The sequence below is a fragment of the Electrona antarctica genome (genome assembly GCF_951216825.1).
Source record: "Electrona antarctica genome assembly, chromosome: 17".
Classification (NCBI taxonomy): Eukaryota; Metazoa; Chordata; class Actinopteri; order Myctophiformes; family Myctophidae; genus Electrona; species Electrona antarctica.
This window is the reverse complement of record NC_136798.1, coordinates 15,163,233-15,178,666: the sequence shown is the minus strand read 5'-3', so window position 1 is coordinate 15,178,666 and position 15,434 is coordinate 15,163,233. Positions and strand designations below refer to the sequence as shown.

Here is a 15,434-nt window from a genome sequence, read left to right as displayed (position 1 = left end):
TTTGAAAATACATTTGAGAACCACTAGTACGCCATAATTCCAGGTCCAGACCCACAGGAACGCACCCAGGGTGCCGGCCCGGTTCCGGCGAGCCGCCCCGCGTCCGAAACGGCAGAGACATGACAGTTACCGTGTGCTGGTCCCTCTACTGTACTGTACTGGCACACCCGAAATCATAATATATAGTTATGTGCGTGTTTGTGTGCGTTGCACACAGGTGGTGAAAAAAGGGAGTGGTTGCACCACTCAAATGTATATTTAGTACAATGCCTTTCAGCGCATAACAAATCCAATCACAGCATCTTTGCTCAGTTGGTTAAACATAACCAGAACTAAAACCTTGATTAAAACAAACACTGACTGGTTGACAATCTCCCTTAAGATCTTAAGTAAGAATGAAAATTCAGATGCCACCGGTTATATACTCGGATCAACTTTATTTCGGATGAAGTGTTGTGCATTGTGGGCTTGTTTTCACAATGGGGTTTTGATGACATACAGGTTCTGTGAACATCCTTGGTCCATGTCTTGGTCCTCCACAGCATACTACAACAAGCACACTCAGGGGAAAACAATTATCTACAACCACGTTATTGACTGCACAAACTTGTGTGATGAGAATTAAGTATTTACAACCTTCATTCAATCTCACACACACCAATAGTTCACTTCCTAGTTTATGTACTGAACAGATGCTCTCGCTAGTAGCAGCCATTGGTTGATCTTTCGGGCATTTTGGATCAATACAGTAATACGTTTCGTCACCTAGTATCTTCAATACTGAAAACAATAGTTCACAACGTGTACACAAAAAATAACTAATTTGCACAAATGGACATTAACATGGCCTGGGAGGCACAAAATAAATAGGATGAGGGGTGAGTCGGTGACACATGCAAGGTGCAGCTAGTGTGTCACTCAAAGAGCAGGTCCTCGTCCATCTCTTCCGTTAGCATGTTAGAGGGCTCAGCGATGGGACCCAGTTTGGCCAGGCGAGCGGCGATCTCCTTCTCTGTCCTCTCTCTCAGCTGCTTTTTCTTCTCCTGGATCTTCTTCAGCCTGCAGATGAAAATATCAGAAGTTTCATGTTGTGTTGTGCCATTATGTGGAAGCTTTTGAGAGAATAGCTTTTGGTAGATTGAATCCCCACACTGGCTGGACCAGCCTGCCCATGTGAAGGGAAAATGCTACCCATTGCTACAGAAATAAACACCCCATAACCAGTTCAGCTGCCCCAGTGACCAACAGTACTATGGACATTCTGAGCAGCTTTATTGCTTTATTGTGAATAAGCAGGCATAACCAGCACAGAACTGATTCAGTTCTAGATGAAAGATACCAGTTAATTGACATCACCTGTAGAACTCTTCTCGTTCTCTCTCATCCAGTTCTGTGACGATGTAGGTGAGGGTGCGCTCAATACGAGGGATGATCACTGTTATGGAGGTAGAAAGAAAGGGTAAATATGCCATCAGCTACTATCACACTGCTGGGGTTCTGCTTACTGTATTTGTTTCATTGGTGCTACTTGATGCAAACTTAACACAGCATGAACTTACCATGCTCAATAGCATTGACACGGCGGTTGGTAATCTTTATGGCTTGATCCAGAGTGACAAAAGAAGTCTGTTGACATAATATGAGCCTACTGTCATCAATCTCATTGACAGTTTTCTGATACATTATGAGTTTTCATAAGCAAATCCTTTTGCTATAATTGATAAGTGGTGGTGCTTAAAATGGCAACTTTTCTGTTAAACTAGAATCATATAATTTTCTATTGTAGAGGGCAAAGGGAAGTGTGTTAGATTTTCATGTCATCCTCAGAGAATTTTTATCAACAAAGTTACCAATTCAATTATCCTTACATGTTTGCAATAGCACCTCCTACCTGTAAGGAGGCCAACTCCACAAGTAGCTCAACAGCTTTGGCATAGTTTCTTTTCAATCTAGAGACCTGCTCTCCTCCTCTAGCCAGACCGGTTAGCTCATAACCTTGCATGTACAGAGAAAATAGCAGGCCATTTATTAGTTTCAAACAAGTAATGTTTTGTTCCAAACATATCATCACCAAGCTTACAAGCTTCTACTTCCAAAGCAACATAAACATATACAGAAATAACAGACCACAGTATTCAACACAGCTGTGTAATAATAATAAATAGCCTTGTGAGAAATGACTTACTGTCCCCGCCTTCCTGGTAGTGCTCAAACACCGGCAAGGTGACACCTAAAAGAGAAGAAAGGACACGTAAGGAATCAGATCAGATCAATTAGGGATTCTAGTAATGAGAAGATGACCGATAGCTTTGATACTAACCTGCCACATTGTCCTTTTTGGCTCTGACTTTCACCTGGGCCTTATTCACATTCTGTATTACAGTAGTGCTGTAGAAATGAGGATGGATGTGAGTGACAGATGTTTCAGCAGCAAACATGATCAGACAGCCTGGATCAGGGCCTATATCTACTTGAACTAACAAAGTGTCTTCAGTGGGTTTTTTTTAACTTAACCAAATTTTATAGAGATCTAATTTCTATTTTCAGACTAAACATTCCAAGACTGCATGTTCAGTCTTACAACAGAACATGGTTATACAAGTGTGTAGCACTAGCACCATGCAAATGTAATATTTGGGTGCATTCGTAAATAGCCGATGTTGTGATTTGCTCTGATTTCAGAGCGCTTTGGCATCGTGGAGTGCATTTACAATCTGCCATTGTCATCCTTTCAAATGCATTCAAATGATTCTTCTCATGTATAACTATAAACATGATCAGATTATAACCGGTTTTGTTACATGGTGCATGTTGATAATCTATAGCAGGGTTCCCCAATTAATTTTCCTCGAGGGCCATATTTTGACTAGGGTACCAGGCTGGGGGCCGAGTCCGCACGCGTGAGGTCGAGGTCTTGCCCTGATCTATAGCCATGTCACATTTTGCAATGACACTGACAAATGCAATTGAGGTGCCAGGCATCTGGCCTGGTCATTGGATATCACTCAACGGCCCTGCGTACCACCTGTTTTGAAATTGCACATAATGCAGGAGGCAGCAGGATGTTGCTTTACTGAAAGCAACCGCTTCCAAACTCTGACACTTAGAAAAATATCACCTGCAAGGAATTTCTTGACAGAAAGTAGCTCATACCATATCTACAGTGGATTTTTATGAAACTTTTCGTACAGCTACAATGTTGGTGAGTTTGACATTGTTTACTTTAATACAATCAGATAGGACTCTTCTGTTTGCTGTCAATTGTAAATTGCGGCTAGTTGCCACCCTCTCATTAACATAATGGCAAGATGGCTACCGTGTGCATATGGTGATGGTCTATATTGGCTCAATGGGCACATCATTCCAGGGGTGGACTGTGTCACCAAAGGCCACCCCCTGGAACTGCCTCTGGTCAGATGGGTGGGCTGCGTTAGCCTGGCTAATAAGCCAGACTCAAATCACACTGTCGTGTGGTATTTGAGTCTGGAGATGCTGTGTATGGATCTGGTTTCCCGGGGGGCGGGTTCAAACATTTTCTCTTGGACGCAATTGGTCAGAGCTACTGTCAGTCAAAGGTCCCAAGCATTGAACGTCACTGTACCAAAGCCCGCCCATATTGCATACCGTGTCCCGATTGGCCACACCAGTTCTCTGGTGTAGGAAATGGGCGTACAATTGAGCCTCTCCAGACCGTAATCCGCCGGCAGGCAATTTTGTTTTTGCCAACGGCTGATTCGGTCTGGCTTATTAGCCAGGCTAGGGCTGCATGCATTTAATAATGATCAATCAATCGATTGTGTTCCCGCACAAACTCAATGTGCAAACCATATATGACCACTTCTTGATTCTCCACCTAGTGGTGGAGCTAGTGTGGTGTGGTTTGGTGCAGCTAGATGGCAATACTTCCATATTGTCACGCTGCAACGGACCATATTGACAACTAATTAATGTATGTGGTTTGAGTTTTCTGTTACTCTTCTTTTTTTTTTACTTATTTCATTATTATTATTATTACTATTATTATTACTATTATTATGTTATTTTCTTAGTTTACTGTCTGACAGTTTTGTCATTATCATTATTATTATTATTTCCTTTTTATTTGGTTCTGTAAACCAATAGGGTAGGCAATTATAAGCTTTTAGCTTCAGCCTACACCTTTTCGGGCCACTCAAGTGTATAATGTATTATGTATTGTTATACATGTGAAAGGTTCGAAATAAACTAAACTAAACTAAGTTCCTGTTTATCGATATCACAAGATTGTAAAGAAAAACTACCATGCCATTTTCTTTTATATATTGTTATATTATTATATCATCAGTGGTGCCCCAATCCACAGTTTGAGAATCACTGGCATAGCCTAATGACCCTTTACCTGAAATCCCCAGCAGCAAATTTGGCTTCGGCCAAAGAGAAGGCAGCCTCTCTCATCACCTCTCCCATCAGGGTCTTGGTCTGGGGATGGTAAGTATAAGACGGTAATTCCACCTTAGTCCGGACAAGAGCTGACCAGAACAACTAGAACAGAACGAATAATCAGTTGCTTTGACCTACTTCAATTATTTTGCGTAGGATCAAGCGGAAGCGCATGGAGAGGGCATCAGCTTTCTTCTTGAGCAGGTTACGACCAGTCTGGGCCCCTTTCAGTCTGGCTTTCATGATGGTCTGTACCCTGCAAGTAAAATGTTCAATTACATCACGATTGGATTAATTAATGTTTATTTAGTAAATAATCATGCTTTTGAAAACACCAAGTTATAACGATCAGGGTCAGGAATCTGATCTGTTTGGGGTTTTTAAAACAACCATGTCAACAGTCAATGGAATTATAGCTGCAGACGTGCATCACATTTTGACAGCTCACGGCTGGATCATGTACTGTACACAAGGCCTCACATGACACAGTTCCTCAAATGCAGCCAACTTTTTGAAACAGGCAACAATTCAGTGACATAATAGTTCACAAGTTTCCTTGGTACAATATGCAGAATAAAACAATACTCTAAATATCTCACGTTCTGAACTTCTGCAGATAATAAGTGAACCACAAAATGGGTCAAAATGTAATCATCTGCTTTCTGCTTGCCTAGTGAGAGACAATAATTTGATAGATTGGTTGAATTGTATTAACAGTTTGTAGAATGGGGTACAATAAAATTCAATGGAAGTACAGGTCAATACAAAATCTGCTAAGAGGATAAAACCAGAAAAAGCACTAAGGCTTGTTTACATAAGGGTCCTCTTTCAATTCATCAGAAAATCACCTTGTCCTATTATTTATTAAGCAAGCTGTTATTATGACTTGAGTTTATGCTCCGTCGCACGACGGTGTCGAGCAATCAATCTACAAGTTCACAGCGCGTATATTGTCCTCGCCATCGTACGACGAGGTCGGGCTTTTTGGGAGCTAGCTAAACACAAGCTGCTTACATTCTGGACGGGAATACGTCGATCCTGTCTTTTCCTGACATTTTGTCCTTTGGTCGAAGGCAGCTCCGTTTCTACGAACAAAATGGTGGGACGGTGGAAATGTTTGACCAGCTAGTGTGTCCCTGCAAATAACACAACAGTAAACAGTAAATAATCTACTCTACATGTAGGATTATAATAAAGATGCGCTGACGATGAGTCGTGATCTTGGGGTCCTGCAGTTTCGTCGTGAATCAGCTGGTGTGCTGGTCATGTGACTGTCACGCCAGTCGAGTGTGCGTATGGGCCAGTGTTGCCATTTCGGCGTATTATAAGCGAGTTTGGGTTTCTTTTTCCAGTACAGTTTAGTTGTTGTTTTTTTGCTTATTTAGGTTCGCTTTATTAATTTTCATGAAATCATTTCATTGCAAGAGTTGTGAAAATAGCAGGTCTACAATGTAACTGTCTGCGGGCGTTGTGAAGCTTGTACTAGAGCTGCTATTTTCAAATAGCCTATGCAGGTAGACGGAAAAGACGCTTGCGTCACAATCACATTTGTTGTGAATCAATACCGCCCCCATCTGGCGGAATCAGGTTAGGTCTAGTCTCACGTAGCCAGACAACTATTCCACAATCTCCGAATGCTATATAGAATCTAGAGTATATACTAGTCTAGTCTAAGATATAGCATTTGAAAATTGCGAGAGGCAACAGATAGGATAGGTCTAAACAGAGCTGGGTCTAAACAAAGGGCTTGTTTTCCTAGTTGCTTATTTATCTGACAAAATATGGCAACACTGCCATGGGCATGTCAAATGGAGTCGGAGAACGAACGATCTCTTCCGGGTCGACAGAAAAAATTGCACAGCACACCGATGAAGAGTTAGCGGGCCAACAGTTTTTTACCAAATCCAAGAGAGAGAAAGCAAATATTGGACTAATAAACACTTCCAATACAGAACATTCCACTGTATCGTTCTGTAACCACATGACACAGGTGAGTCGCTTCGTCAACTTGTAATGAATGAACCAGCTGTTTACCGGCTGAGTGCCTGTAGATTAAGGCTAATAGCTAGCTAGCTGCTAGCACTAGCACAGTGGTGCATGTGCCGCATGTGAGTTGAGGAGCAGCCCTCAAGCGGACTAGCCAAAGTATATATATAATCTATCTTTTTGTTCTTCGGCCGTGTTATCTACTGACAGTGCTCATGATACAATCATAATGCGACTACAAACTTTATGTTCTTCCTCCAGTTTATGTCATTACTCTTAAATTGGCTGAATTTGTTTGTCCAGCAGGCAAGGCAGCCAGCTGGATTCTGGGCTGCATTGCATCAGACATAGCCTTGGATCTCAAAACTGTCATAATGATAATATATGACATTGACGTGTGAATGAACATTGTCCATTCCTAGACCATGTCAGTGCAGTCTGTATTTTAAATTCCGTTGTATCCATTTGTTACTGTTTTTCAAACAAGGATGAACCATTTGACCCCTTCTCGTTCTTATCCATTAAATTCAATTTACACTTGGATAATGGATTAATAACTACATTGTTGTTGTTGATTTGATCCCTTTCTCATTCGTTTTATTTTGGTTCACAGAGATGCCAGGACTCAGCTGTCGATTTTACCAGCACCGGTTCCCAGAGGTGGAGGATGTTGTGATGGTGAACGTGAGGTCCATCGCGGAGATGGGTGCCTATGTCAGCCTTTTGGAGTACAACAACATTGAGGGCATGATCCTGCTCAGTGAGCTGTCACGTCGACGTATACGCTCCATCAATAAGCTCATCCGCATAGGTCGCAATGAGTGTGTAGTGGTCATCAGAGTAGACAAAGAGAAGGGTAAGACCTGAGGACCGATTCTGCAAATATCTTCTATATATCTTCCTAACGGTTTTCTGGTAAACTTACGTTAACGTTTCTGTCTAAAAACTGCGTTCCCATAGAAATGTTCACTTCTGTGCTTTTTTTTCATCGCACCCAAACCGGAGTGTTATGATTGATTGATTGATTGATTGATTCTTTATTTAAGTGTCATGCTTCCGAAGAAGCCCAGCCCATATGGACTTACAGGACACTTTTTACAGTTTACATGAACAATTACAATAAACCGACATGACGGTTTGCAAACAATGATCAATTGAATACCAAACTGACACTCCAGATCCTTACGAGCAGATTACATAATATATAACATAAAATAAAATACACCATTAGGCCTGTGACAGGAGACACATGTACCTACTTGAAGAGCTGGGATTGTCTTCTACTTCAGGCTCTAGAAACAAACTGGGCTGTCCTAAATACTTCATAATTAAATAACCAGTCTAACTTCTGTCCATCATCTTATCTTATCTGTTATGAGCGCATAGAGAACACAGTTGTGAAGTGAACTGCAACAAATCTTTTTAATATAGGAAGATATACGATCTTCATTGGAGTCACTAGAGGCGCAATGGACTACACATCCTACAAATGGTCTCCTAAGTGGGCGCCGGCATCAGACGGCAAATCCCGCAAACGTCCAGTTACTAGATCCCGTGAGAGTTTGTTTCTGGGAAAGAAAAAGGTTGATAATAAAGTAGATTTTCTCCTGATTTGTCTCGGCAAAAAAAAGCCATTTTAGTATGAATATCTTGGAAATATTGTGTGCCTTGTGATGATTGGATCCAGTATTTAGTTCAGTGGCCATGGAGCTAAATGGTTCAGAAGCTGTGTTCACGTTCATTCTCCCATTGGAAATGAGTAGAGTCCAACATTCTTCCTGTCTCCTAAAAATGTGTACACCCACTTCATGCAGACACGGGAAGTAAAGAAAAGATGGCACCTCTTGCTGTTTGCCTCTTGGACCGTAATCAATTTATATTAAAAAAGGCGATCTCGGCGCAGAGGGTGTTTGGACCAAAAGGCGATCTTGGCGGTAAAAGTTAAAATACATTGGCCTATTCCCCCACCAGCTGTGTCATCCCTGGGCAACCGGAACGCTCGCACCAAAACACGCTTGGTTAGACAGTTTTACTGAGGTTAAGTAGAATTTGAGGAAGTGTTGGCAATGGAGGGTAGGAGATTTGAGCACGGTGATGGACTACAGAGCAGTGCCATCAAAACGTCTGTTCTGGTGTACCGAAAACTCAACTATGAATAGGCCTTATGTGTGAATTTACTTCTGTGTTATTTACATCTTTAACTAATAAATTATTACATTAATCAAAAATCTACCACAGTATTGTGTTTGCTAAATAAATAGGTTTTACAGTAAACATTCTGAAGTTTTTACTTCAGAACGACCTGCCTAACAAGCAGCAGCATGTTAAAAAGCCTGTAGTAATGTTTTCCCTTCTCAACACACTCTAGGATACATTGATTTGTCAAAAAGAAGAGTTTCTCCAGAGGAGGCCATTAAGTGTGAAGATAAATTCACCAAATCCAAAACCGTAAGTCAAATTATTCCTTTTGTCATTATTATTCATCCCGTAACCCACTGATCACATTTAAGTTTTATTCTATAATAAGTGGCTAAATCCTGTTAGCCATGAGGCAGACCTTATGGTATTGGAGTTCACCTCTTTCAATCCGGTCAGCTCTCACATGATTTATTATACTTGACATGGAAACATAAAAAATATAATCATGTAGAGGGTCCAAATGGTAATAGGATGGCTCCCATGTGGGTCTCGGACTGTAGGTGGCTGTGACATCAGTCATCTATGATGTATGACTGACTCTCAGCCCTAACAGAACCCCGTTGATTTCCATTAATACAAATGGTTGGTTGCACTGACAACCATCTGGGCTGTCACGATTGCAGGTCTACAGCATCCTTCGACACGTGGCAGAGGTGCTGGAATACACCAAGGACGAACAGCTAGAGAGCTTGTTTCAGCGCACTGCCTGGGTCTTTGACGAGAAGTACAAGCGACCAGGATATGGAGCATATGATGTCTTCAAACAGGCTGTGTCGTAAGTACTTCCTTAAGACTATTGATTATATTCACATGCCTGCCATTTTGCTCTTTGTACTTTCTATCTATACTGTATATGTCTTTATGACATGGCACCTAATAGGAGGTGGGCTGTCTAGAAGAGGTTTGTCTGTGTCTCCGTCTGTTTGTGCACTTTACGGCTACTCTCGTGAGTCGCGAACCACTGGACAGAAGAGCGACATAAATTCCTGAATATGTTTGTAAATATTTAAAACCGGAGAGGAAAATAACGCTGTATTTGAAAGTAACTATGACATCACACACAGCATCAATATGACATCTGAGATCCACATGGAAGCAATGTTGTAAGACTGCGACTGTGTCTTGTGTTTTTTGAGGGGCGCTAGCTAGCCCCTCCTATGCCTAGCTTTGTGTGTACCACAGAATGTGATTATTTGATTGGCTGAGCATGGAATTTGATAAGAGAGCAAGTGTGTTTTTTGTTTTTTACGAACATATTTGGTAGGCAAAAGTATTGGAAACTCTAGACATGTTGTTTTTTCTCCCTCAATATGAGATTAACTTTTAATTCATTAATCACTGCAGGTGTCTGTGATTTATTAGAATGAAACTGCCATTCAGTTCTCTTCTGAGGCCCCTTTTACACGAAGGGTTTCCATAGAAAACGGCAAAATAAAGAATCGTTGGACTCCTTTTTGACTTCCACAGAGATCCCGCCATCCTTGATTGCCTGGAGCTGACGGAGGAAGAGAGGGCTGTGTTGATTGACAACATCAACAGGCGACTCACTCCACAGGCTGTCAAAATCAGAGCAGGTGGGCGACCTTGCCATAGTCACCACCAACTTGTAAGAAAGACACCCGAATATACATTTTAGCATTATTGACAAGTGGGACCTAATAATAATGGGAGGTGCCCAGTGTTTTAACCACAATGACATTCCCATTAGCATTACACAACTTTACCGATCAACAGCTAAACCCGAGATTCTTTTAATTGTCATTTTTTTTCTTCATGGATTATGTTCACTATAAGATGTTTATCCTCTCACAGACATTGAAGTGGCGTGCTACGGGTATGAGGGGATCGATGCTGTCAAAGATGCCCTGCGGGCAGGACTGGGCTGCTCAACGGAGGTCATGCCTATTAAGGTGCGATTAGCTGAAACCTGAAACATTAACCCATCAGTCCACAGATGACATGGACACTGTATTTAACCAGTGTTTACTTGTGCTTGGCAGATCAACCTGATCGCTCCTCCACGGTACGTGATGACTACGACCACTCTGGAGCGCACAGAGGGCCTGTCTGTCCTCAACCAGGCCATGGCTGCTATCAAGGAGAGGATCGAGGAGAAGAGGGGGGTCTTTAACATCCAAATGGAGGTGAGAGGCAGCACTTTATGAAAACTACTTTTGGTTTGTAATTTTGTATAATTTGCCACTTACAAACTTTTACCTACAATGCATTTTAAATCCAGAAATCTGTCAGATTTGGTGAGCTCAATTGTGTCAAGGAGTTGCAGAGTACATCAATTAAACCTTGTAATTTAACGCACATTTGATGAATTCTATGCTGTTGCTCTGACCGGTCCGATTGTAATTTTCATTAGCCTATACACTGAGTGAAAATCGTGCTGCTGCTTTCTGGGCTGTTCATTTAAAGATGGTGGTTGATTGGTCACCTTAATGCCGTCAAATTGGCTTATTCAGGAGGTATTTTTCTACTGTGAATATTATTGGTAAGCCCAAGCACTACAGATATTGGCTCTAAAATCACTGAACATACCCTTTAACTGTAAAGGAAAATACCTTCCCCATTCCACCCAAATCATGTTTTGAATAAAGGTTCATAAGTACCTTCTGGAAATGCATGTATGTTATGTATGCATCATGCAAATAAATGTTCTGTAAACCATATCCCTCAGCCCAAGGTGGTGACCGACACAGATGAGACAGAGTTGGCCCGGCAGCTGGAGAGGCTAGAGAGAGAGAATGCTGAAGTGGACGGAGATGATGATGCTGAGGAGATGGAAGCCAAAGCAGAGGACTAGCCCATCCTCAGGCCGTTGTGGAAAGAATGCCGAAAATTGAGAGGAAGGTGGACAGACCTTGTCATGGTTACGCAGTCACCCAGATATTCACTTTACACATTAGCAAAATGTTAACCCAACTATTCATTGGCTAACGACCCAGTCTGTTTTGTCACAGGAGTCGATGACACTAGACAGACAAAAACAGTTCTCAATTTATATTACATATTTATCTTTTATTTTTAAAATACACCGTATGATACAATTAAACAATAGAGCCATTCGCAAACAGTGGCCTTCTCTAATTTCTTCCTAAAAAGCCCAGTCTTCAGTATCCATGCAGCATCACCTCTGGCTTGACACAGGGATGTGGTTCAAACAGGAGAATGTAGTTTCTCGTCGGTGTCAAGTTAACACCGGTCATGGGTGACTTTTTGTTATGTTCTGCTTCCAGTTTAAGGTTTTTACAGACGGGATTTTGCTCTCATTAACCTCACATCAATAAAGATCTGGAAGTTTTGATCTCAACGCGTCTTTGTCTGTTTCTGGAGTTAGGGCAGTGGAATTTCACTAGCTGCGTCAGCACTGTACGATACACCTTAAATGACTGGGTATTCAGACTGGGTATACTGGAGATTCAGAATAATACAATACAATAATTCAGTATGGTGAAGAACCATACTGCAATGTCTCACCTCAATAGTTATTTAACCGCTACAATAACCTAATTCATACATAAATACTGAAACCAGATATAATCTCTTTTTTTGTAATGTTTTTTGTGGCTTTCGCCTTTATTTTATATTTTTTATGGAGGGACAGACAGTAGGCTGACAGGAAATGGGGGGAGAGAGATGGGGATGCAGTAAAGGCTGTCTGGATCGGGAGTCGAACCCGCGGCACACTGCCAGACTGGATTACCAGCCAAGGTGCCTGGACCACTGAGCCATGGCCCAGGCCCAGATATAAACATTAAGGAAAGTTTTGCATGTACTATGTAAACTTTTAATTTCAATTTTCCAGCAATTAAGTTGCAAAAGACTTTAAATAATTTGGGGACCCCTAAAATAATTTGGTGACCCCTGTGCACAGGTGCATGATGGGAGGCTGAGTTTTTAGCAGCCATTATGTGATTTTGGGTGTGACAGTACAGTACAGTAGAGGTACCCCCCACACGGTAACTGTCATTTCTCGACTGTTTAGGATGCGGGGCGGCACACCGGAACCGGGTTGGCCCCCTGGGCGCCTTCCTGGGGTCTGGCTGTTCTGGGGACTAGGGGTGGGACGATATTCGATATATTGCAAGAGATTTCATCAACGATGTATCACGATATCTGCAACTGAAAATGAAAAAATAAATAGGCAAAAATCAGGAATTACTACCGTAAATCCTTAATTCGGGCTTTTATTTGTCTCAATTCAAATGAGCTTTATTGGCATGAGAAAACAAATGTTTACATTGCCAAAGCAAGTGTCACAAATACAATACAATAAAAACAGTTGAAAATGAGGGTAAGTATATACAGTTGGAGGGCGTACAGCATTTTGTAAACAGAGCTATGTCACATTGCATCGTTAATATATACGTACATATGTAACGGGGTATAAAGCTTTTTTCTTTTAAACAAATAGCAGCAATTCTCACTTTGGGACAAATGGCAGCATTATTTTCTCATGACTTTAAATAGTATACAGGAAATACTCAGATTTAAGATCTGTTTAAAGGTACCAGCTCTGTTTACATGTGCAAGGTCCAGCGGTCTACTTGGTACAGATAGTAGTCCTTAGAAGGTGGTTGTATTCCATTGGCTATCCTTTTGTCTCAACAGTTCACACATCTTGCTGCTGTGTTTGCACAGTTAGTTGTATTTCTACCAATAGGCATGTTTTTTTTTTGTCATTGGTCATAGTTTCAAACTTGCGTGTGTGTAATCTGAGGGAAGTATGTGTCTGATGTCTTGGTATAGTGGGCAGGTGGTTAGAAAGTGTAGCTCTGTTTCCGCCACATTTTCTGTGCAGTGGGTGCATAGTCTGTCTTCCCTTGGGAGCGGGGTCTGTCTGTGGCGGCCTTTCTCTATTGCAAGGCTGTGTTCACTGAGTCTGTACCTAGTCAATGCTTTCCTAAGTTTTGGGTCTTATTCAGCCAATGTATATTCTCTTTTTAGTGATAGATAGCATTCCATAAATCACATTTTGTGTCAGTTGGAACTCAGTAAAATGTACTGGGATCATGTATTGAAACCAAGTCCTCATGAAATATTAAACAGTTGCAGGTGCTCACTGGTCATTTTAACTTTGTTTATAACAATATTGCCTATGGTAATAACATCGACACATCAATTTAACTTGAACAACCAATCCCTGCTTTCATGACATGAAAAAATAATAAAAAGAAAAACTGGCAGTCCCTCAGTCAAATCTGGTCACAAATGTATATAGGCTAACTTCAACTGAGATATACTACCACAGTACTGTGGTCCATCCTATTTATTGCACATTCTAGGCCTACAGTTAGGCTAATGACAAGTTCAGATGCAAATAATAAAATAAAAATCACACCTGTGTGAAGTGAGGGGCGCTCGTATATCATGATGTAAATTTGTCTATTTGCTCAGACACTATGGCCCTCATTTATCAATTGAGTGTAAATTCTGCCCCAAATTTGAGTGTAGGTTTCGTAGTACACCCACGTCGCGTCGGCATTTATAAAGTGATCGCAAACAGCTGATCCTAACTAATTTCATTCCTAGCAGTAATAAATGTGACGGCTGAAATCAATCTGGCACGCCCTATGAAATCAAGCCTCGCCCTCGTTTTTGCGACATGAACAACTGCAATACGACCTGGAAACCATGGTTACAGGGGAAAAAAAGTTTCACTCGCTTGCCTAAGTTGCCTTGCTGCCCCCTCCCATACACACACACACACACACAGACGCACGCACGCACGCACACGCAACTTGTTGTATCTTAAATAAATAAACCTGCATGAATTAAATAAAGCTGTAGGACTACCCTGTCTGTTTCTCCTCTCGCTTCGCTTCCCTTGCTGCCCGCTTCACCCCCCGCACGCACGCACATAACGCAATTTGCAAGCAACTGTCACTGTGTTGTTAGTTGTATATTAAATTATTAAAGTCTTTATTCATTTAATATACAACAAGATATATTAGTGAACGAAAACCTGAACCTGTGAACCATGAATTATATAACAAATAGGCACGCACACACGCTGCTGTTTTGCAAGGTGCATCTCCTGTCCTGTCTATCTGTCTCTCTCTATCACTGTGGTCCGTCCGTGACACCGTGACCAATTGACCATGCACGTTCGACAGTCTATTTAAATTGCTTTGCTGTCAACTGTCAATTATATGAATATTGCAGCCAAAACCGTAGCCTCATGTGGCACTGGACAGGGGTGGTGGTGGTGGGCTGCAGGCTGGCTTAGCCTATACTATCTCCGATGCGTTCCCACTTGCGCTGGCACGGCACATTTGGCATTCGATTTAATGTTTGTGTAGGACAAAGTTTGTGAACATACACTAAAAGCTGGATATAGGAGGGGCTAGTGCCCCTCAAAAGCGAGGGCAGAAAAGTGAAGACTGCAAAAGTGATTGGCCGGAATGACATTTGTGATAATTTGATTGGCTGAACATGGAATGTGATGTAGGTCTGAGAATATAAGCCTGATTTATCATCCTAATGATTGATGAAGCAAAGCAAAGCTACTATATTTACCCAGGGTAACTGGACTAAGCATCAGATACTTGTTTACAGCCAGGCCCTGCTCATAGAACATTTCATGGTAGTGGTTCAATGCCTTGCTCAAGGGCACTTCAGCGGTGGTAATTTTAACGTGCCGGTCCGGGGATACGAACTGGCGACCTTCTGGTATCAAGACCGCTCCGCAAACCGTTCGGCCACCACTGCCGATGATGGTGTCCTCCTGAAAGTACATAAAAACTCACAACCTGCTTCAATTCTGCTCCCTATCAGAATACTGTAGCATGCAGCATTTCTCTTTTCTTCCTCTGGAGAAG

The 15,434-nt window shown here is 41.7% G+C and overlaps 2 protein-coding genes across 3 annotated transcripts; one reads left to right on the top strand and one right to left on the bottom strand.

Moving 5' to 3' along the window:
* Positions 1-417: 417 nt before the first annotated feature.
* Positions 418-5,701, bottom strand: atp6v1d (ATPase H+ transporting V1 subunit D). Its single transcript, XM_079526669.1, has 9 exons — positions 5,434-5,701; positions 4,558-4,675; positions 4,379-4,458; positions 2,321-2,388; positions 2,186-2,230; positions 1,892-1,995; positions 1,560-1,626; positions 1,357-1,435; positions 418-1,059 (listed from the first exon to the last, which is right to left on the bottom strand). The coding sequence occupies exons 1-9, from the start codon at positions 5,472-5,474 to the stop codon at positions 915-917; spliced, it is 747 nt and encodes a 248-aa protein (XP_079382795.1). The 5' UTR covers positions 5,475-5,701; the 3' UTR covers positions 418-914.
* Positions 5,702-6,228: 527 nt separating this feature from the next.
* Positions 6,229-11,923, top strand: LOC306941287 (eukaryotic translation initiation factor 2 subunit 1). 2 transcript variants are annotated; one of them, XM_079526664.1, is made up of 8 exons: positions 6,229-6,409; positions 7,019-7,261; positions 8,774-8,853; positions 9,228-9,379; positions 10,072-10,178; positions 10,417-10,514; positions 10,605-10,748; positions 11,291-11,923. In XM_079526664.1, exons 2-8 carry the CDS (start codon positions 7,021-7,023, stop codon positions 11,414-11,416), a joined length of 948 nt encoding a protein of 315 aa, XP_079382790.1. In that variant the 5' UTR covers positions 6,229-6,409; positions 7,019-7,020; the 3' UTR covers positions 11,417-11,923. The 2 variants fall into 2 exon arrangements, with proteins under 2 accessions (XP_079382790.1, XP_079382791.1); XM_079526665.1 differs by lacking the exon at positions 6,229-6,409 and adding an exon at positions 6,486-6,564.
* Positions 11,924-15,434: the final 3,511 nt, after the last annotated feature.